Source organism: Perognathus longimembris, chromosome 3, assembly GCF_023159225.1.
Source record: "Perognathus longimembris pacificus isolate PPM17 chromosome 3, ASM2315922v1, whole genome shotgun sequence".
Taxonomy (NCBI): domain Eukaryota; kingdom Metazoa; phylum Chordata; class Mammalia; order Rodentia; family Heteromyidae; genus Perognathus; species Perognathus longimembris.
In genome coordinates, this window is record NC_063163.1 from 11,024,332 (window position 1) to 11,046,762 (window position 22,431).

At 43.8% G+C, this 22,431-nt stretch overlaps 1 protein-coding gene across 2 annotated transcripts; it reads left to right on the forward strand.

Annotated features, from left to right (window-relative positions):
* The first annotated feature begins 21,119 nt into the window (after positions 1 to 21,119).
* On the forward strand, positions 21,120 to 22,181 carry Sox21 (SRY-box transcription factor 21). 2 transcript variants are annotated; one of them, XM_048340796.1, is made up of 2 exons: positions 21,288 to 21,724; positions 21,791 to 22,118. In XM_048340796.1, the coding sequence occupies exons 1-2, from the start codon at positions 21,288 to 21,290 to the stop codon at positions 22,116 to 22,118; spliced, it is 765 nt and encodes a 254-aa protein (XP_048196753.1). The 2 variants fall into 2 exon arrangements, with proteins under 2 accessions (XP_048196752.1, XP_048196753.1); XM_048340795.1 differs by having other exon boundaries at positions 21,120 to 22,181.
* The last annotated feature ends 250 nt before the right edge of the window (positions 22,182 to 22,431 follow it).

The window sequence follows — 22,431 nt, forward strand, 5'->3', positions numbered from 1 at the left end:
GCCAAAATGACAATTTAAAGGAATAGAGAAAGAGAGAACATCTTAGGGTTTGTTCAGTTCTTGAAACAAGTAAACAGTTCTTTTTGTAGTCGAGACACATCTGAGGGGGTTCACCCCCCCAAATGTTTAGGTATTTAACATTCTGAGAAACAGAAACTTTCCCGACCAGAAAATACAAGATAATTGGTTCAGATGTCAGAATTATCATAACAAAACGTATTACATATGGCAACAAGATTTTTTTCATAATACTCTGCAGAGAAGTCAAAAGCTCTCAAGTCATTCTCATCAATAGCCAGATGTGCTGTGACATTCTGTAATCAAGCACAAAGCCAAGCCCGACTCATACCAGGAAGAGTGTGAAGGTTCTCAGCATCGCATGCCCATAGCAGTCCTGCTGCGTCTGCCTTGCATTAGCCGTGCAGCGGGTATTGATGTCTGATGCCTGGAATACCAGCTACTCCCGGAGGTTGAGATCCAATGGGTCAGAGTTCAAAGTCAGCTTTGACTACTGTCCATGAGACTCCATCTTCAAGTAACTGCAAAAAACCACACTATAGGCAGGGCTCAAGCCATAGAGCGCCAGATGATTAAGTTCAAACCCCTGGGTTTAAAGAAAAACAGAAAAACAAAACAAAACACTTCCCAATAGGCAAACAATAATATATGATGACATAGAATGACAGCAATATACCTTCTAAAAGTCAATAGAAATCAGTTACTTAAAATAAACGGAAATAATTACATACTCATTGCTTATAGTGCACCCCCTTTTGGTGAAGGTTGTACTAACTATGCACTCTTAGATGACATGATGATTGAGAGCATTAAGATAAACCCCGAGATTTACTATTTCTCTGTGACTTAATTTAAGTCCTCTGGGGCCTCTGTTGATGTCATTTCCCAGTGTCCTTTTCCATCTGAGACCCTTGTTATGTTCTTTCAACAAGACTTGTGTCATAGACACCTTACAAAGGCCCTTAAAGCCTCCCCCTCTGATGGCCTCCTCTTACAGTTTCCTCAGGTCAAAGCCCCTGTGTTATGATACTAAGAGGATAGGGTCTTGAAGAAGTAGTTTATGTTAGCATTTCCCTAGCCTCAGGTCCTCAGCTCCTCCCACTAGCCCCCAGATCCACCCATACCTAATGAGCCACTCCTACTCACTACCTACCGACTTCCCCTTTACCCCCAGAGAGAAGCTGCCACCTGGATAAGGTGCAGATGCCATGTAGCTCCCTCTCCCGTGGGAACTATGGCCCCACTAATAAACCTCCTAATGAACCTTCTTCTCCTGTCTCTGATTATCTCCGCACGGTCCTCTGGGACGGCCAGGACATATACTTTCATTGGTGTCGAAGCCATGAGTGTAGAGACCTTATGTATTTAACAGGTGTTCTTGGGAGGTGTTCCTCACCCCAGGAAGTTCTCTGACTCTCTTTCCACCATGTGGAAAGATGGTAGAAAGGGTGAGGGTAGGCCAGCCGCTGGTGGCTCATACCTGTAGTACTAGCTACTCCGGAGGCTGAGATCTGAGGGTTGCATTTTTTTAGCTAAACCAGGCAGGAAAGTCCTGTGAGACTCTTATCTCCAATTAACTACTAGAAAACCAGAAGTGGAGCTGTGGCTCAAAGTGGTAGCGCAATAGCCTTGAGCAAAAGAGCTCAGGCACAGTGCCTTAAGTTCAAGACCCAAGACCCACAAAAAAAGGAAAAAAAATGTGGGGGCGAGGTTAACTGCTCTGCTCTCATAGATAGGATTTGGGTTTTTATAAAAAGGATCAAGAAAGCAGGTTTATTCCTTTTGTGCTTCTAAACCTTCTACCATGTAAGTCTAGCTCACTGCCCCCCTCTAGAAGATATGACAACTAGGATCTATCTTATGTACAAGAAGTAAGTAAGCCCTTCCCAGACAACTGTGAGAAATAAGTTCCTACTATTAAAAAAACAAACTAATACAAGCATTAACTTAGCTTCTTCAGAAAACCCTTTTCTAGTCCATCAGAACTGATGGGCTATGTTTCTCCTTCCATGAAATCGATGTCTCTTCTTACTTGTTTAAATGGCTACTATTTTCACAAAGGCAGGAAGTATGTCTATTTGCTATTCTTTAACAATGGATAATCAATAGCTATTTAATGAATTAAAGAATGATTGCTTCTATGTTATCTAGAATATTAAGATTATAGAGCTGGATTAAAAAAAGTCCTTAGAGGTTATCAAATCTAGTTCTTTTATTTTATACAGAAGTTAGTTTGTCCAAAAAAATTCACACAGCTTATTGTAGTAACCATGTGTTTTAAACAGAATGGGGAAATGAATGAGTGAATGAACAATAGAGAGGTAGATCTAACATCTAGCTCTAATTTTGAAATATTATCCATGAGGATTCCCTATACTTACATGGACACTGATAAATTACACCAGCTCCAAGAAAATAATTGCATCAACTAATAATTTGGTTCTGATAGCGTTTATAAATTATATGTCAACTTATCACAGACAAATATTCCTTCTTAATTCTTAGTACAAGCAATCACAATATTTTTCATCTTTAAACAGAATTTTCATGCCATGAAAGTTGCGCTTGCTTTTATTTCTTACCTAAATGCCCACTGCATTGATAGAAAATGTCTAAAAAGTAGTTTCTCAGCAGCAGTGGTTGAGTCACATACATACACAATATATATGTGTATATATGCTAATATGTATATGCTATATATGTGTGATATATAATATGTGTTATGTATAGGATATATGTGTATATACTTTTTCCTTCTTTTCTTAGCCAAAAACCAAACATGGCTGAAGAACTATGAAAGTCATTGCACACTACTTAAGAAGTCAAGCTCAGAGCCTTCGGAGGGGTTATTTTTTAATTATTATTATTATTATTATTATTTTCTGGTAGACCAGCAGAGCTAATAAGTCCTCTGTGGGAAGGTAGCTTTAGGACCCCTTTTCAGTGTAAAGCCCATATTTTGTGAGAACTAGAACAAACCAACCAACTATTTCAAGTCTCTAGAAGGTATCTGAAGGGAATATAACCATTGAACAAACATTTAAGAAAATGGGCCAACTGTTGGTAAGATGGTTGAGCCAGAATCTACCCCTCATTCTTACCTACTGGTCTTGCTTGGCACAGTTTTATTCCTCATGGCCAGGACTACAATTCTCCCCCATCCCAGACTTCAGCCAAGGACCCTGATGTCCCCCCAGAAGTCACTGTCACCAGCACTTCTCATCTCCCCACCCAGCTTCTGAGTGAAGACAGCCAAGAGACTGCTCATAGCATGGAAGCTCAGCCCAGGCCAGGCTGACTGACAACTGCCGAGGTCAACCCTACCTTTGGCCCCGCCCCAGATAACCACAGTGTGCATCACCAACAAGAACACCAGAAACTACCACAGCCACCTGCTGCTGAGAGCACAGCAGGAGGGGTCACTGAGCTGGGGGCCTCTTTGGCCACCTGCAACCCCAGAGCAAAAGGAAAGGAATTTTGCTTAGAGGCAGAAACAGGCCATAACAATAGAGATCTCTACAGCTTTCTCCAAGGGGATAGATTTTATTTAGAACAGAACTTGAGAAAGTTTAAGCCTGAGGGTGTCTCTGAAAACAATGGAGATTTTCCTAGTAAGCAATTAGGAGTAAAAAGGAAGCTCCAGGAAGCAAAAGTCTAAATTGGAGATCAGCCAAAAGTGTACTAAAGATAATCAGAGAAAAGGAGAACTAAGAAGATCTCTGTTGAAATAAACCTCAAAAGACTAGTTTCAAAGACTATCTTTACAAAGAGCCCTATATGTATTTGAATCATTCTGTACATCAATTTATTCCCCCAGGGTGTTATTGTAAACAATCGAACTATCAGTGTGCAAATAATGGAGCCTAGTAACCCCAGGTCGTAAAAACAAGCCGACAACTCAATGGAGAGATCAGGGAAGCAACCTTCTGCAAAGCAAGCTTTGCAGAAACCAATGCAATCCCAAGCGTGCATGCTGGGAGGAGAGTGATATTAGAGGCTTCACCCCACAGAGGAAAGAAATGCCCTAGCATAGCCTGTCAAAGCCATCAAACCTATGCAGTTTAGCATCAGTCCTTAGAGCAAGAGGGGTGGGATGTAAAGAATCAGTGTTAATACTGTGTATTATCTAACGTGTTCAATTTTCAGAATAAAATTGTGAGACAGTTAAAGAAATAGGAAAGGATAGCTATATTCAAAAGGGAAAGCAGTCCACAAGAAGTCCAGGTCTCAGATGTCACACATGGCAAGTAAGAACAGCAAAACATTATGGTGGGCACCAGTAGTTTATACCTATAATCCTAGCTACCCCAAAGGCTGAAATCCAGAGGATCATGGTTGTAGGCCAATTAGAGCAGAAAAGTCTGTAAGACCCCATCTCCAAGATAACTAGTGCAAAGCAGAGATGGAGGTATGACTCAACTGTTAGAGTGCCAACAAATCAAGCAAGTCAAGTGAGCGCAAGGTCTTGAGTTCAAAACCTCATGTCATATCAGCAAAATCAAACAAAAGAAGAAATGTTTTTTAAAATTAAGTAAATGAGTCAACAATGAAACAATTAATAAAGAGATATAAGTTGTTTTAAGAAGTGAACATTTCATTTGTATATGGTAGCATATGTCTAGAATCCTAGCACTTGGGAGGCTAAGACAAAAGAGAGCTCAAGAGTAGCCTGAACTATATAATAAGACCTGTTTTGGAAACAAAACAAACAAAAAAAAATTCCTATCAAACAATAACAGAAAGAAAAGGAAAATCTTGAAGTTTGAAAGTATAACAAAAAAAAAACAACCTTCAAGAGCAGGAAATGCAGCTCAGTAAAAGAAGGCTTGCTTAGCATGCATGCACAAGGCTTTGGATTGAATCCTGAGTATCAAGAACAAAAAGAAAAAAGAAAAGTGTCCTAGAAGATCTCAACAATACACTTGAACTGGAAAAGGAATTAGATAATTTTAAAATAGATTGATAGAGATGGCAAAATCTGGAGAAAGAAAGAAAGAAAAGGTGACCAGAGGTTGAGAAAAACACGGGACATGGTTAAGCTTGCCAGCCTGTAAGTAGTGGTTGTACCAGAAAGGAGAGGAGAAAGGGCAAAGAGCAGTAAAAACAATGAAAGAACCAGCTGCTGAAAACTTTGACAATTTGATTGAAAATGCCGGTTTACATACACTCAAATTTCAGTGCATTTTAAATAAAAGAAAGGAACACAGACACATTATAATAAAAATGTAGAAAAAAATCTGTAAGTATTAAAAGAAAAGTGACTCTTCATATATAAGGAAACCCAATAAGAGTAAATAGCTAATTTCTCTTCAGGAACTGGAGGCTGATGGCAGTGCGGTTGGCGTAAATAAATAAATGAATGAATGAATAACTGTCAAGGAATCTTAAGATTCCCTGAGAACTATACTTCAGAGATGAAGATGAAATTATATACTCCCAGGTAAAGAAAAATGAACAAAGTTTCAAGTGCTGTGTTAGAAAATATTCACTTAATGAAAAGAAAGTAAGAGGCACAGGGAAGAAAAGTGGTGTCACACATATAAAAAGTAAAGAGTAATTTGGCCACATGTATTAAAGTATGTTAACAATAATATTAATGTGAATGACTTAAACAATCCAAACAAAACACAGAGATTAACAGCTTAAAAAATTTAAGGACTGAACTACATATTACGTACAGAGAACTCATCTGAAAGCCACAGATTCAAACAGGTTAAAAAAACAAAAACAAACAGTAGGTAGCTGGGTGCGGTGGCTCATGCCTGTAATCTTAGCTACTCAGGAAGCTGAGATATGAGGATCATGGTTCAAAGCCAGCCAGCCAGCCAAAAGTGGTGCTGTGGCTTAAGTGGTGAAGTGCTAGCCTTGAACACAAAGAAACTCTAGGTCCTGAGTTCAAGTCCCAGGGCCAGCAACACAAAACAAACAAAAAACAACAACAGGAGAATTGAAAACAATACAGCAAGAAAATAGCAGCTATAAGAAAACTGGGTAATTAAAAAAAAAACTGGGTTGGCTTTGTCAATATCATACAAAGCAGACTTTAAAGCAAACAAAATTTCTTTTGCTAAAAACAGATATATTATCATCTTAACAAGGTCAATATTTCGGGAAAGATGTAACAATTAATATCATAAATTTATCTCATGACATAACCCAAAATACATAGGCAAAAACTGGCAGAATTGAGGGGAAAGACAATTCAAAAGGAAATAAAAAGATAGGTAATAACAAATGTGAGTGTGATAATTTTTTGTATAAACTGGACTGGGCTAAGGGCTGCCCAGATAGCTGGTAAAAAATGATTTCTGGGTGTGTCTCAGAAATGTCAGCATTTGAGTAGATAGACAAGTGAAGAAAATCGACCTTACTAGAACCCAGATGGGAGAAAAGAGCAGTGAATGAAGGGGTGGATTAACATCCTCTGCTTGAGAAAGACCATTTTGTCCCTTCACCTTGGGTGCTCCTAGTTCTCAGGTCTTTGGACATTACTGAAACTTCCTTTTTTCTTAGGCCTCCAGACTCTAAATTAATCTGCTGAGTTTATTGGGCTTCCATCTTGTTAGTAACAAATTGTGGGTCTTCTCAGTCTCCCTAAACCAGTTCCTACTGGATGTAGTTCTCTGAAAAGTACAGTGAGTACTCTGTCACAGTCATTTTGGAAAATAACAAAACAGGCATTATCATCTTGATGAGGAGTTCATGAAAACAAATATGCTTCTTAAAACAAGTAGAATGTCAGCCAGGTACCAGTGGCTCATGCCTGTAAACCTAGCTACTCAGGAGGCTGAGATCTGCGGGTCATGGTTCAAAGCCATCCAGAGTAGGAAAGTCTGTGAGACTCTTCTCTCCAATAAAGTACTCATACAAAAGCCAGAAGTGGTGCTGTGGCTCAAGTGGTAGAGTGCTAGCCTTGAGCACAAAGAGGTTTAGAGACCACGCCCAGGACATGAGTTCAAGCCCCAGGACTAGTAAAAAAAAAAAAAAAAAAAAAAAGTGGAATTTGAACACCTAGATACATAATCAGAAAAAAATAAATGTCCACACAAAGACTCCTTAATGAATATTCATGGCAGTATTACTCATCCTAGATGAACTGTGGAATCAATCCAATTGCCCATCAACTCATAAACGGATGTGTTAGGTCCACATGATGTGGTATTATTCACTAACAAAAGTGAACAAAATACTGACCCATACTACAACTCGATGAACCTTCTTGCTAACCTTAGTTAACAAAACATTTTGCTAACCAAAAAAGCCTCTTGCCAAATACCACAAATCATCTGATTAAGTTTACATAAAATATCCAGAACAGGCTAATCAGTAGAGACAGAAAGTAGATTTGCGGTTGCCCAGGCTGGGAGTGGCAGGTGGGGGCCGGTAGCTGGAGTTCACAGAGAGTAACTGCTAACAGGTATAGGGTTTCTTCCTGTAGTGATTAAAATGTTCCAAAATCAATTGTGGTGATGATTACACAATTTTGTCATAAGAATATAATAAGTAACATGGACTTAGTGCAATTATTGTATGTGACATGAAAAATATAAGAAAGATTGAACGATATATGCTACATGGGGAAATGTATGGTATATAACTTACATCTTAATAAATATTATAAATATTTTCCTTATATGTGACAATGGGTATTGGTACTTAGCACTTGTGAAACAAGTGGAAGCAAAGGGTGCTGGGAATCAAAGTGAGTGTGCAGGAGGCAAAGAAGACAAACCTCACGATGCCTAAAAAAGCAATGTCCTGTGTGCGTCACTGCCATTCACATTTCTAGCCAAGAATTTTCCCCCTCCTAGTCCAATATCCTGCCCACTGTCCTGATGAACCAAATAACACCTCTGCCTCCACTTACGCTTAGACAATTCAAAGAAGTTTTTATCTGCAAAACAACATTGACCATCTTTTATTTGCATTGGCTCATCTCCTTCCAATCTTTACAACATTATTTGCTAGCTAAGAAAGGTATTGTTATTACCAAGGCCCCCAAAGTGAAGCTGGCAACTGGAATAAAACAAACATGGAACCCAAACCCAGCCACTGGATTCCAAGTATAGTGTTCCTTTCATTCCACTGCTCCAACCTGCCTTTTTAAAACACATATTGCTTGTTCTCTGAGGCTGCATCTTTTTCAGAATGTTTACAATTAAAAACATTAATTGCCGTATGCATTTTAATTGATGGGCTCTGTTGATTTCAGAAACCACAAAACCACTGATTCATCGAGTTGAGTAGCAGTCCAGTCAGCAGTGGAATTCATTAATCCACCTCTGCAGACATTACTAATATTTTCCTTAAGCAATGTATTTTCCCCAAGAGATGAAAGCAAAAAGGCCTATGGCTAAAGTGAAGGAGATGGAACCCCAACAAGTAGACCTCACTGAAATGCATTGTTAAATGTTAATGTTTGCATGGTGAAGCTCCATGTCCTCTAGCAAAGTTCTATTTCTAGTTTCTATTCCTTCCCCCTCCCCCAACAGTATCATTAAGAGAGATGTAATTGGCTGTCATGTAAGCAATGGATCATTTTCTCAGTTTAATGAGGAAAATGGATTCACATATATTTCAAAACAATAAAAAATAAGGACTTTAAAGCGAAAAAAGAGATGCGACTCTGAATATGACCCGTGGTCATCTCGCTGTATCTGCTGGTGGATGAGCTATTCTGGAAGATGCAGGATAGAATCACTCTCATGTCTGGTGCCTTCATGGGAATGGTTGGAAGCTTTGAATCAGCTGATGCTGTCCATCAATGTGAATCTCTAACAAGGCAGACTTAAGAGTGTTGCTGTTTTCACCTGGAAGCTCTGAGCTCCTGAAGTCCAAGAACCTCCAGCAGAAGCTGCAGATGTCTTTATGACCTAGCTGCATGGGTTCCAGAAGGACACATCTGCTCTTTCATATGGGCCAAGAGTCACTGAGCCCAACTCAGACTCAAGGGGTGATTTTTCAATTTCAGTTCTCAGTGAAGGAAAAACAAAGAATTCACCTCAATCTTCCATCTACTACAGAGTCTTTCCTCCTGAAGCACAGGTTTCTGAAAGCAGCCATTTGGTAACAGAAAAGCAAAGGTTTACATGATTCACCATCAGCCTGTCATTCCAACTCTATGTAGAATTGATAACAACAGTTCTTTGCAAGTACAGTATCATGGAAGCACCTAAAAAGTTACCGTAGTAATTTTTCTCAAGTGCATCTCAATCTTTGTCCAGATCCCAGATCTCTGCTTATCTATGAAAAAATGCAAAAACAAAAATCACTAGTCTTCATAGTTTATGGCACTAAACTTTTCTGAGTTTATGCCACTAGACAGCATTAATTTGAAGACGTGAAGTCAATATCTGCTTTAGAATAATGGAGGAGTAAGAAGACAAAGTTATTGATGGTGGGAATCATGTTCATTGATTTGTGTGTGTGTGTGTGTGTGTGTGTGTGTGTGTGTGTGACAAACGTAACATAAAAACTAAACTTTTGATCCAACATTGTGGTATTAATGATATTGGTTAGCTCAGACTGCTATAACAAAACACAACAGAGCATACATTTAAAGTAAAATCTTTAAGTCCCTATTCACCTGTCCCCTTGTCTAGACATTTATTTGTGAATCAAACAGAGCTTTTGGAAAGAGACTCATCTCAGTAAACCTGAGAGCTCCCTGAGCGTTTGCTACCTAAGTCCAAACTATTAGCATACATTATTCAGAGTTAAAGCATTGGAAAGAGAATTAGAATTTTTAGACCAAATTCAATGAGACTGTAGAATTACAGTTCCTTCAAGTGTTCCATTTACTTTATAAGAATGTTAAAAATACTAATTCAATTGCACATTTTCATTAGTCAAGAAATTTTAAAACATGAAATTAAACAACTGACCTCTGTCCTATCAGTACAGGGGATTAAACTCAGGGCCTTGTGGTTGCATTCTTTCATGTGAGCCATATCCCATAGTCCTTTTGCTTTCAGTTTGGTTTTTAGATAGGGTCTCATGCTTTTGCCTGGGCTGGCCAGACATCACAATCCTACTGTCTTTACCTTCCATGTGTCTGAGGTGAAGTAATTTACTTTTTGCTAGTACAAGGCAAAACTGAACTCAGGGTCTTCAGTTTTCTAGGCAGACACTCTGCAACCTGAACTACACCTTCAGATCAGCCTTCTGCTGTTTATTTGGGAGATGGAGTCTTGAAGACTTGCACTCTCTTCAGTACCTAAGACTACAGGTCTGTTCTATCAACACCTCTAGAGAGACTGAGTAACTTTTACAGATGATACTTAACTATTGTAACTCCTTGTAACATATTTATCTATCCTCAATAGCAATCTAAAATTGAGGACTTAAATAATGAGCAGATCATTCAGAGGGAGAGGGATTTGAGGGTAAATTGTATTTGAAATATCTGGATGATAGAAGGTAAGGATATGGGAATTTTACTTGGGGGTACATGTTTTTAACATTGTTGAAGCCATCTCATTTCCAGAGCTAATCTATACTTCCTTAAGATTAATTAATCAACTAAGATTAGCTTGATAATGCTAAATCTGAATCTTTGGGATAAATTCTCAATATCTCCTCTTTTCCCGACCATGTGCCCAGAGGCTTAGAGGAAGTGGCTGATTTGTTCATTCATCAAGCATTTACTGAGCACCTATTTGATGCCCAGAGCCTTGGTAGGTGCTGAAGTATAAAGATCATAAAGATAATGGCCCTTGGCCTTGGGGTGTTTAAAGCTGACCGAGGAAATACATATGGATTAATGGTTGTAACCCAGAGCTACTGGCATGAGAATAAGCACTGATCCCGGATATGGAGCAACCTATTGCAAAGAGTATTCAATTCAGCCTTATTGAAATTATGTCAGAAAAGGTTTTAGGAAAAGCAACTCCAAGTTATTATTATTTTTTTTTTTTTTTTTTTTTTTTTTTTTTTTGGCCAGTCCTGGGCCTTGGACTCAGGGCCTGAGCACTGTCCCTGGCTTCTTCCCGCTCAAGGCTAGCACTCTGCCACTTGAGCCACAGCGCCGCTTCTGGCCGTTTTCTGTATATGTGGTGCTGGGGAATCGAACCTAGGGCCTCGTGTATCCGAGGCAGGCACTCTTGCCACTAGGCTATATCCCCAGCCCCCAAGTTATTATTAATGGATCCAGTAGATAATACTTTCTTGTCCTGCTGATTCCCATCTCTCAACTCATTGTCCTGTGAGTTTTTTGAAAAGCAAGCTCAGTAAAGAAATGAGAGCCCACTTTGTCTTGTATAAATAAAAACGAATCAAAAACAAGGCTTTGGGCTGGGAATATGGCCAAGTGGTAAAGTGCTTGCCTTGCATACATGAAGCCTTGGGTTCGATTCTTCAGCACCACATATGGGAAAAAATTCGGAAGTGGCACTCTGACTCAAATGGTAGAGTGCTAGCCTTGATCAAAAAGAAGACAGGGACAGTACTCAGGCCCTGAGTTCAAGCCCCAGGGCTGGCAAAAAACAAAACAAAACAAAATGAAAACAAGGCTTTGTTTGACAGCCCTAGATGAACTTGCTAGCAGACAATGTGCATGTGTGGACGTCAAATCCTGGTTTAAAAGCTCATTGAACAGCAGTGCTTCGGTCAGGCCTGAGATCCCAGAGTCCAGCCACGCCTGACACCTGACTGCAATGTGAAATTGGAGGCTGATAATGAACAAAAGGACACGTCAACTAGGAAGTTAGTGTATAGAAACACTTTACTGCACAAACAAAGGGTGAAAATGCCATATGGCTCTACAAATACCATGGGGTGATAAGTCTATTGAGGTCATAAGTCAACTTTTCAGAAAGCTGGACTGATTAAGCACAGATTGCTATCAGACTAATCCCTATCTGTTAATACAACAGGATTCCTCTCATCATATTCCAGTAACAAAAATTAGAAGGAATTAGGGCATTGTTTTCCCATTGGTTATTTTACCCTGACTATAAGAAAGGACACAAAAATATCTGGGTAAATCAAATGTCCTCATTTAGAAATGGACCACAGGGAGGCATCATGGAAGGTTCTAGCCCCTATCACTCCACAACACACCAGGCACTGAGGCTAGGCCAAGTTGTTACCCTTTCTAGTGGTGTGCAGGAAATGAAGGAAAACTCACTTAGCTACACAGGACCTGAATAGTGGAGATAGCTTTTCATTCAAGATGCAATAGTATTACTATAAAGATGAGACTATTGCCGGTGATGAGGGAAGAAGGGAGAAAGAAAATGATGGACGGTGAGTAACGTAAAAATACATTGTATCTATGTATGAAGACATAAGATATCTCACTGAGGTGGTGGGGAGACAAGAAAAAAACAGCAATCCTGGGAAGTATTTTGTTTAAAAATAATATATGAATTTTTGAAATGCCATGATGAAACCCCTTGGTTCCAAATAAAATACCCTAAAATTGTATATATTAAGATATAAAATTAATGTACCCTGAATGACAGGAGAATAAAACAGGCTCAGTTTTTCTCTCAGGGAAGTATCAGTGGGAGAAGGGAAAGCAAATGGAGAGGATGAATGAAGATGAATATGGTCAAAGTGCTTTTAGATGCATATATGAAAACAGAATGATGGTATGAAGTGACAAAGGAGAGTGATCTAGGAGGTGAGGTTGATAAGATACATTAGATACACATAATGGAAATGTCACAATGAAACCCTCCTTTGTACAACTAAGGTATATTAATAAAAAAGCCTTTTTTGGGAAAATTTTACAATAACTTTAAAAAAGAAGTGGTATAAGAACACACCAAGCGGGGCTGGGGATATGGCCTAGTGGCAAGAGCGCTTGCCTCGTATACTTGAAGCCCTGGGTTCGATTCCCCAGCACCACATATACAGAAAATGGCCAGAAGTGGCACTGTGACTCAAGTGGCAGAGTGCTAGCCTTGAGCAAAGAGAAGCCAGGGACAGTGCTCATGCCCTGAGTCCAAGGCCCAGGACTGGCAAAAAAAAAAAAAAAAAGAACACACCAAGCAAATAGCCTATGATTATAACCAGGTAAGAGATGAACAACTTCATTTGGCAAAAATCTCCACTGGGCAGATGATGTGATGAAGGAGAAAATTGCTTCTCTAGTGTTGAGAGTCCATGGATCCACTAAGGTAGATCTCTTTTATTCTAGAGATAAATAAAGGCTGAATGATTTGGATGGCCAATTATCTAGACTGAGAAGATCACAACCAAAAAGCATCTCAGGAAAATATATATACATGTGTGGTAGAGTGGCTGTGAGGCCAGGGTTGAAATAACTGTCAAAAGTCCCAAATTCCTAAGAGTTTGGTGAGCTTTCTGGAAGGCACATGTGGGTCCAAAAAAAGATAAGAACACCTGCTACAACAGCATCTGCCCAGCAGTGCCCAAAGAGCCTACACTGCTCAGTAAGACAAGAAAAAGAAATAAAACACATAAGGAAGGAAGAACACTCTCAATATTCCCAGACTGTATGGTCTTTGCATGTGGAAAAAGTCTCAAATAAGTTACTTCAATTAAATATGGTTTCACAAGATTACCACTTCAAAATCAATGTCAGCTGAATTCCAGTATACTGAAAACAAAGTAAAATTCTCAGAAAAGATGCTATTTTTGAAAAGGCAGCATTTTGAAAATGCACTATTCATAATGGTAATCAAATATGTTTTTAAAAACCTAGGAATGAGAGGGATAAAATTATATATACAATTTATTTCTATATGACTAATATAATATACATATCCATGTATTGTATCACTGAGAGAAAGAACAAAATGAATGGAGTGTTATTAGGCTCATGGAATAAAAGATCATGGATTCTGTTCATGGTGGAATATCTCCATATCCCACTGATAACGAACATGAGGCAAAATATTAAAAAACAAAACATACACACACGGTTGGCTCCAAGGAAGACAAATGCCTGGAGAAAAACAGCAAAAGTGAACTGAAACATAAAAGGACCCAGTTGGACAAAGAATAGCACATTGGAAGTCTTTCCCATTTGTGCAGTGTTTTGTCTATATGCACAGACAATCACAGATACAAATGAGGATATTACAGCAACCAGTTCCTGGAGATTCAGATCTGAGAGCCATCCACCTGACCATCAGCAGAAACGAGCAATAAACTGGGGTGCATTTGTACAATTGAATATTAGGTGGCCGCTAAGATGGACAAACTACAGAGACAAGGCAGTTAAACCCACTTATCTAAATAACATCACGAAATAGGGAAAGAATTAGTAGAGACGATATTCAAATGTTTTCATAAGAAAGCTTTTATAAGTGAAACATAAATTAAAACAAAAATCAACTTTTAAAAGATACAGGTAGTGTTTTAAAACTTTGCCCAAACTAAGAGAATACACATGATTTCATTGACATTGCCTGCTACATGTCTATAATTTCAGAAATTCTGGAGATGGGATGTAGAAGATTCCTAGTTCAAGGTGAACCGCCCCCACCCAAAGCGAGGCCCTATCTCAGAAACTAAATAAAAACAAAAGGGCTGGAGGCATGCATAGCCCAATATTGCAAAATAAACATGTAATAAATGTATAATATATGTTATATAATAATATTACATATGCAATATATAATATATTAATTTTATAATCTTGCATATTATTGTATAATATATAATAACATTACATATAAGTATAAATTAGCATTACATATAAATATATAATATAATATCATACATATTATATATATTCACTGGGTATGTGGCAGCAACAGGTAGAGAGTCTACTGGGGAGATCATTTAGTTAGAAATGGGGTGGTGGATTTACAAGTGCTTGTTAAATTATTAAATAAAACTAAATTTTCAAAAATGAGCTGCTGATGGGCCAATTATGAGAACGTATCATGAATCAGAAACTGTGATTAAACTACATTTATGGGGCTTCCCAAAACAAAGGTAGAAGAAACAGGAGAAAGGAGGAAAGGTAAGAGGGAAGGGTGGACAACGAGAAATAAAGAGTAAGATTAGATAACATTGTTAGGAGAGTCCTTTTAGCAGCCTTTGGCTATCAGAGAAAGGGGAGAGACTGGTTTACTCTGGCTGGCAGTGGTTCAGTGTTTGCCTTGGGCGGGTGGCCTTGAGGGAGGGAGGCCCTGAGGGAGGGAGAGTAGTGGATTGCAGCTGAGACTGAATCTTTGCTGATCACAGAGCCAGCCCGTGCTGGCAACAGGACCACAGAATGGACTTGGGCTACCCTCTGAGTGAGCTGCTCTTGTTGTGGCAGCCCCTTATAGAAGAGATTGCCACCGGGCACTCCCTCTTCTCTCAGAAAGGGAGTAGGGCCCTGCATGAGTCACCCAACACTGGAGGAAGTCGGTGGACTTGGGAATCTGAACTAGGAAGAGGCTGAGCCTCCTGCCTGGAATCAAGATGGTGGTGAAGGACACTGCAGCAATTTGCACTGGTGCAAATTCCATGTTCTGCCACAACAGTATTGCTCCGTGACTTTGGACAAGTGACTGCTGTTCCAAGGCTTCATTTCCCAATCTGAATTGAAGACGGTCATTCTAACCTTGTAGGGTTTGCCTACAAAGGTATGGTATCTTCAAATTCAATAATTAGTGGCTGCAAAATAAGCAAGCTGCTCAGCAAGTGAGCCCTACTGTGGGCCATCCCTGGATAGATCCTAAACGTGAGTTGGAGGGAAACATAAAACTCAGCATTGTGGCAACTGGACAGAAAGACCATCAGACAGAGAGACTTTTGTAAAACCATGAGCGTGGCCTATTTGCCACTATGCTGGGAGGTTTAAGGAGACCTTTCTCAGGATTATTTTTTTTCTCTTAAATAAAATGCACTGATGTTAACATTTACAGGTGACCCCATCCTATCAGAATCAAGTCTCCTCATGTGAAAACGATTGAAATTTGAACACTTTTTCATTACACCAAAGATGTGATAGGCTAGCCAACTAGACAAGCCTTCTCCATTTGTAGTCTTGTTTGAGATGAGCTCTGTCCCACTTACAAACCACATATCCTAAGAAAACCAAAGCTGTGCATTGCTCCAGGTCTAAAATCAGAATTCTGTGAAGTTTTCTGTCTTAAGATGGATGGTCTTTTTTTTTTTTTTTCTACAGAGGGTGATTTGGGGTGTGTGGCTGTTTTTATGTTTCTTCCCCAGTCATGTAGGTAAATACTCTTTTTGAAAAACATCCGCCTGCTTGAGCACCAGCAAGAAGAAATAGGCACATATTCCCCATAACTAAATTGGGCAGTCCTACTTTCCAAGGACAGTGGAAACGATGAGAATAAAAGGGATAGGAATCTCAAAAAGATGGAAACTGACATGGTGTAAGATAACACAAGAAATGTACATACTGCCCTACTATGTAACTGTACCCCTTTTGCACAACACCTTGTCAAAAAATTTGTTTAATAAATAAATTAAAAAAAAAAGATGGAAACTGGTCGCAGGAAGAGGTAAAGGGCCACTTTGGGAAGGTATGGGATCCTGCCAGGATAGCGGAGTCCCGTCTGCTCTTCTGGTCTCTTGGGATCTGTGTGGGCCACTTAGTTGGGAATTTTTCTCTTGATGCTGCTGAGAGGAACAGGAGAGCTATGAGAAATTCCAAAGGTTGTCTCTGGCCTTCCTTTATTTGCTCACTCCCTTCTTAACAGGATAAACAGGCTGCATGACCTTCCTATGTAGGTCTGCAAGCACACAGATTCTTTCATTCCTCTTGCTTAAGAACAGAACTTCAAAGTCTTCTAACTATAGTTGTAGGCAATCAGTGCTCCAGGGGTGATTATTTGGTCTCTGCACTTTGAAGGTATTACCTCTACTGTCCATCACTTCCATCCGGTCACCTCTCATTTCGCACTGGTTCTCTGTCTTTGCTGTGGCCTGTCACCTCCATGGTCGTAGAAAAATGCAACATGGAACCCTCTGAGTGGAAATCCCGTGAGAAAGGGAAAACTGGAAAGATGGAGGGGAAAGTCTGACTTCATTATAGGACTCAAAAAAATCTCTCCTTTTATGAAAGAGAAACAGAAAGGGAACTAGTTAGTTTGGTGCTGTCAACATTAAAAAAAAATATATTCCCCAGCAACCTCATTGCTGCCTCCTAGTGCAAGTCTTTGAATTGAAAAGGAGACCATTTACGGAGGAAAATTAAGGGGAGAGAAGGAAGCTGGATTTACACAAACCCGCAAACTTTTTCTGAGTATTTGTTTCTGATAAGACACATTTGTTGCCACAGGTATTCACTACTGTGACCTCAAAGAAAATAACAACCCATGTTAACCCACTAACCAAAGTAGACTTTTCTCTTTTAGACTCTTAAAATCAAAAGATGGCGGGACCCATCACACTTAGAATTCTTCTCGATTTATTCCTTATTCATGACTTCCTTACATAGACCCTTTCATTTCCAATATTCTAGTACTTTCCGTTGTTAGGATACAAATTGCCCACGAACAAAAATATAACACTCTTTAAATTGGGTTATAGTAGAGGAAGAAATTAAAAGTAGATTTGCATTTTGGTACATGTATATGAAAATAGCTTGAAATTTTACATTGCTACAAACCTCAACTAGATTCATTTCTGTGCTTAACAAAAGCAATGCCACATTGCCTTCCTTGACAGTTTATTTTGAGAACTCTTTCCTTGGTTGTAAAGGGGTCAAGAATACTGAGTCCTTAAAATCCCAAACTGAAGACCAAATCTCTACCCTTTTGCAATGTATAAACGTCTGCTTGATGAATAAATGAACACATAAATGGTCATTTTTCTTGTCATGATACATTTGTTTTCCCAAGTTCAACATTCTTAGACATGAGCCCCTCTTTCAACTTCACCTCCTATCCGTAAGCAGGTAATATTGCAGTTTCTATAGGAAAAGCCATTGTTAGGTTACCCTATGTATTTTGTTTTTTTAGAAGACATATCATATATAAGCATATGTTTCAATCACATAATATAAGCAGTTCTTTTTCGTGATAATTTATTGAAAATTTTAGAACAGAGCTGAACAGCATAATTTAGAATACCAGCACACAATGAATTTTGTCAATCCTAATCATTTTCTATACATCAAGACTAAACTTTATTCACAATGTTCAGTGAATAACAGTTTTTTATACCTTGTTTCCCATGTATAATATTTTCATCTCAAACCTATTATATAAGTTAGTAGGTTAAAAGCTCAAGGACGGTAATTTTGTAGTTTATCATCACAAGACAGTATATTTAATAGTCTATGTAATTACACCTGCTAGTGTTTTACCCTTGCATATCCCAGAGTCTGTGAACGAGGTGTCTTTACAGAGCCTGTTAAAGGAATATGGTCCTAGAGAAATCAGCCCAATTGTTTGCACCAATACAAGGGCATAACTGATATTGAAAAAAAAACATTTGTAAATGTGACATCTTAAGAAAAAAATAAACCCACACACCTATTACTGCTCATTCAGATGTCTGTTACCACAAGTGACATGTAACAGCATCTCGCCCTCCTTCTATTAAAATGAGCAACGCAAGCCTAACTTTTAAATAAATAGAAAAGAAATATGAAGTCCTAAAACAATCCCTAAGTGCAGAATTACAACCAGTGCTGGGCTTCCTTATGCGTGTGTGAATGGAACATAAATTGCGGGAAGCCTTAACATATAGGTCCACCACTGTTCATAAAAGTTCCCACTTGCACACCACGCGGACGTGTCAAATGCAAACTGTCAAAGGAAGAACTGCGTTCTCCGCGCAGGGCAGGCTACCTTGCGAATAAGATGTGCTGCAGAGCAAGATGCGAAGGGGGGAAAAATGCAAACAAAACTATGCTGTTTGGGTGTGTTTTTTTTCTTTTTGCATCATGTCAGTTATAAAGAAAGAAAAGCGCTGCTCTCACTAAACAAGAAAACTGTGCTCGAGCACTAAAATATTCCAGTGGAATGTGATGACTATGTTTTACTTCTCCAGAGAAACCATGTATACTTCTTATAGCTTTTAAGCGCTTTCCCCTCAATTGTCCATTTGAGAGAGATAACAGAAAGCTAGTTGCACATGAAAGAGATCAACCTAGCTCTGGTAGCAAGTATTAAAACGAACCAGAATTGTTAAAGCCCAACAGCATCCTAGGCTAGCTCCTTTTCCCAAGAGTGGCCAAAAGGATGGCCAGTCCCACCCGAGCTCTTTTCCACGCCACTACCTTTGACTGGGTGGCACATCACCAGCGCAAGAGAACGCGCGAGGGAGGCGTCGGCTGCAAGCCCCCTCTCAGGACCTTGCAGGAGAATGAATGACTACTTTCTCGCTGGGAACCGGCTCGGAGCTTTTCAAAGGTGCAGATCTCCCTCTCCGCAAGCGTCCCCCTCCTCTCCCGTAGTTCAGGAAACTCTCCATCTTCGGCGGAGCTCCTTCTTCCTCCGGGGGGGCCGAGTCTCGCGGAGCCGCGAGCGGAGAGCAGCCCAGCGGGGCCAAGCCGGGGCAGCTGGCGAGGACACCCGGGGGTTGCCAGCGCCCCACAGTGCGCAGACTCCGTGGCAGGCCGCCGGCTCTCCGCTCGCCGAAACCTGCCCTCAAAGTGAAAAGGGAATGGGAGGGGGGGGAGTAAGGGGAGGGGGAGGTGTGGAGGGGGGGGGGCGATCCTGTTAATTCGAGGTTGGTGGGGGGGGGGAGAGCAGGAGGAGGCCCCGCTGGTCCCTCCTCCCTCCTGGAGTCCCGGGCTCCACCTCCTCCGCAGGCCCCAAGATATACCCACGGAGCGGCGGCTGGACATGCACACCCCGCGCCGGGCCGGGGCGCGGACGCGCGCAGGTCCACACACTCACCTGAACCGGTGCCCGGGCCGCCGGCCGCGCTCGGAGCCGCCGAGGGAGCCGGGGCTGAGCTGCCGACGCTGGGGCGGGGGGGACCTCGGAGCCGCTCCAGCGCACACGGAGGGGACGGCGCGTGGGCTTTGAGCCCCTCGACTCCAGCTCGTGGCCTCCCCTCTCCCCGTCGGGCCGCTGTGCGGACGTGGCCTGGAAGGTCGCCGAGCCCGGAGCCCCGGAGCCGCGGCGCCATCGCGGCCGCAGCTGGGCCCGGCGAGCGAGCCGAGAGGGGCGCGGGCGCGTCGGCGAACTTGGGCGAAAGTTAGTTGCAAGTGCCGGGAGGTGGCGAGAGGAGCCCAGAGAGAACCCAGCCCGGGCCGGATTCACTCTCCAGATTGGGGCGCCTCCGGGAGCCCCGAGTCCCCCCCGGCACGCCAGGAGGTGCTCGGAGGCACCATGGCCCCGCCGACCGCCCGGCGCAGCGCCTCGCCGAGCCGGGAGGATTTCTTCTGACCTCGCGGGAATCCCAGGCTTGCTCCCGCGCCCTGCAATCTCTTTCGTCTTCTCTCCGGCGCGAAGACCCTAGAGGAAGCCTCCAGAGGCAGGTGCAGGGGGGGACATCCCTCCCCCCCCCAAAAAAAAATCCCAGCCGATTGAGGGGATCCCCACCCGCGCGCCCGGCCCCCAATCAAGAAGATCAGCGCGCACGGCTGTTATTAGCATTTCTATCAGCCGCGGCGAGGTGCGGTGCGCAGCGCTGCGGTCCCGGGGCGCTCCCGGACCCTCCTCCGCGCCCCCCCCTCTCCTCCTCCTCTCCTCCTCCTCCTCCCCTTCGGGGCCACCCCCTCCTCCCCACCCCCATCTGCTTCTGTCAAATGAGAAAGTCACCCAGGAGAACCCAAACACTCCAGCCGCCGAGAGTCCCTTTGGCACTTGGCAGCACGCGGCGCCGGGCTCGTGGACTCCACTTGGTGGAGCCTCCTTCACCACGCAACTTTTTTCCGCGGCTGCTTTGCATTTAAGAGATCGAAGACCCGACGGGAGGCGGGGTGGGGGGGGGGGAGAGAGCTGGGCCGGGCCGCGGCTACCTGCTGCGGCGGGGTGGGGGGGACCTCGCCAGCCACCGCCATCGATCGGAGAGAAGGACCGAAAGGAAAAGGCAGCGGAAGGCACACTGCCACCCACCGCGGGGGTGCGGGCCCCGCCGAAGAGTTCCAGCGTCCCGGAGAGGATTTTCCCCGCCCTCCCCCTTTTCCGTTCCCTGCCCGCGCGCTCGGCGGCGGGGAGAAAGCCAAGGCGGCCCCCGAGCGCAGCGCCGCGGCCCTGGGCCGGTCCCCGTGCCGCCTCCTCCCGCGCGGGCTCGACGCCAGGGCGCCCGGCAGCCGGCCGAGCGGGGCCCCGCAGGCCGCCAACATTGATTTCCTCCGGGCCGAGGGCGAGGGCCAGGGCCCGGGCGGCGGCGGCGGCGGCGGCGGGCTGCAGCCCCGGCACGGCGAGAGCATGTCCAAGCCCGTGGACCACGTCAAGCGGCCCATGAACGCCTTCATGGTGTGGTCTCGCGCTCAGCGGCGGAAGATGGCCCAGGAGAACCCCAAGATGCACAACTCGGAGATCAGCAAGCGGCTGGGCGCCGAGTGGAAGCTGCTGACCGAGGCGGAGAAGCGGCCGTTCATCGACGAGGCGAAGCGCCTGCGCGCCATGCACATGAAGGAGCACCCCGACTACAAGTACCGGCCGCGGCGCAAGCCCAAGACGCTGCTCAAGAAGGACAAGTTCGCCTTCCCGGTGCCCTACGGCCTGGGCGGCGTGGCGGACGCCGAGCACCCGGCGCTCAAGGCGGGAGCCGGGCTGCACGCGGGCGCGGCCGGCGGCCTGGTGCCGGAGTCGCTGCTCGCCAACCCGGAGAAGGCGGCCGCCGCCGCCGCCGCCGCCGCCGCGCGCGTCTTCTTCCCGCAGTCGGCCGCCGCCGCCGCCGCCGCCGCGGCCGCCGCCGCCGCGGGCAGCCCGTACTCGCTGCTCGACCTGGGCTCCAAGATGGCAGAGATCTCGTCGTCGTCGTCCGGCCTGCCCTACGCCTCGTCGCTGGGCTACCCGAGCGCGGGCGCCGGCGCCTTCCACGGGGCGGCGGCGGCGGCTGCAGCGGCGGCCGCGGCCGCCGGGGGGCACACGCACTCGCACCCCAGCCCGGGCAACCCGGGTTACATGATCCCGTGCAACTGCAGCGCGTGGCCCAGCCCCGGGCTGCAGCCGCCGCTCGCCTACATCCTGCTGCCGGGCATGGGCAAGCCGCAGCTGGACCCCTACCCGGCGGCCTACGCCGCCGCGCTATGACCCCGCGGGGCCGCCGCTCCAGGACCGGTGGGCACACGTGTACATATGTATAGGTACGAGCTCCGCGGCCTCCCGGGGCGCCCTCCCACCCCTGGAGTGGGGAGGGGGGCTCCCCCACCGGGTCTGTATGTACAGAAGCTGTATAGGTGCCAGGCGGAGATGCCAGGCGGGGCGCGGGCCGCAGGCGCGTGTGAAATTCACACGATCGGTGTTTGGCGACCCGCGTTTCTGCACACACACACACCCACCCACTCCCTCCCTCCCCACCGTGTGCCAGAGGGCGGGCTCACTTCTCCGGCCGCCGCGACGTAAC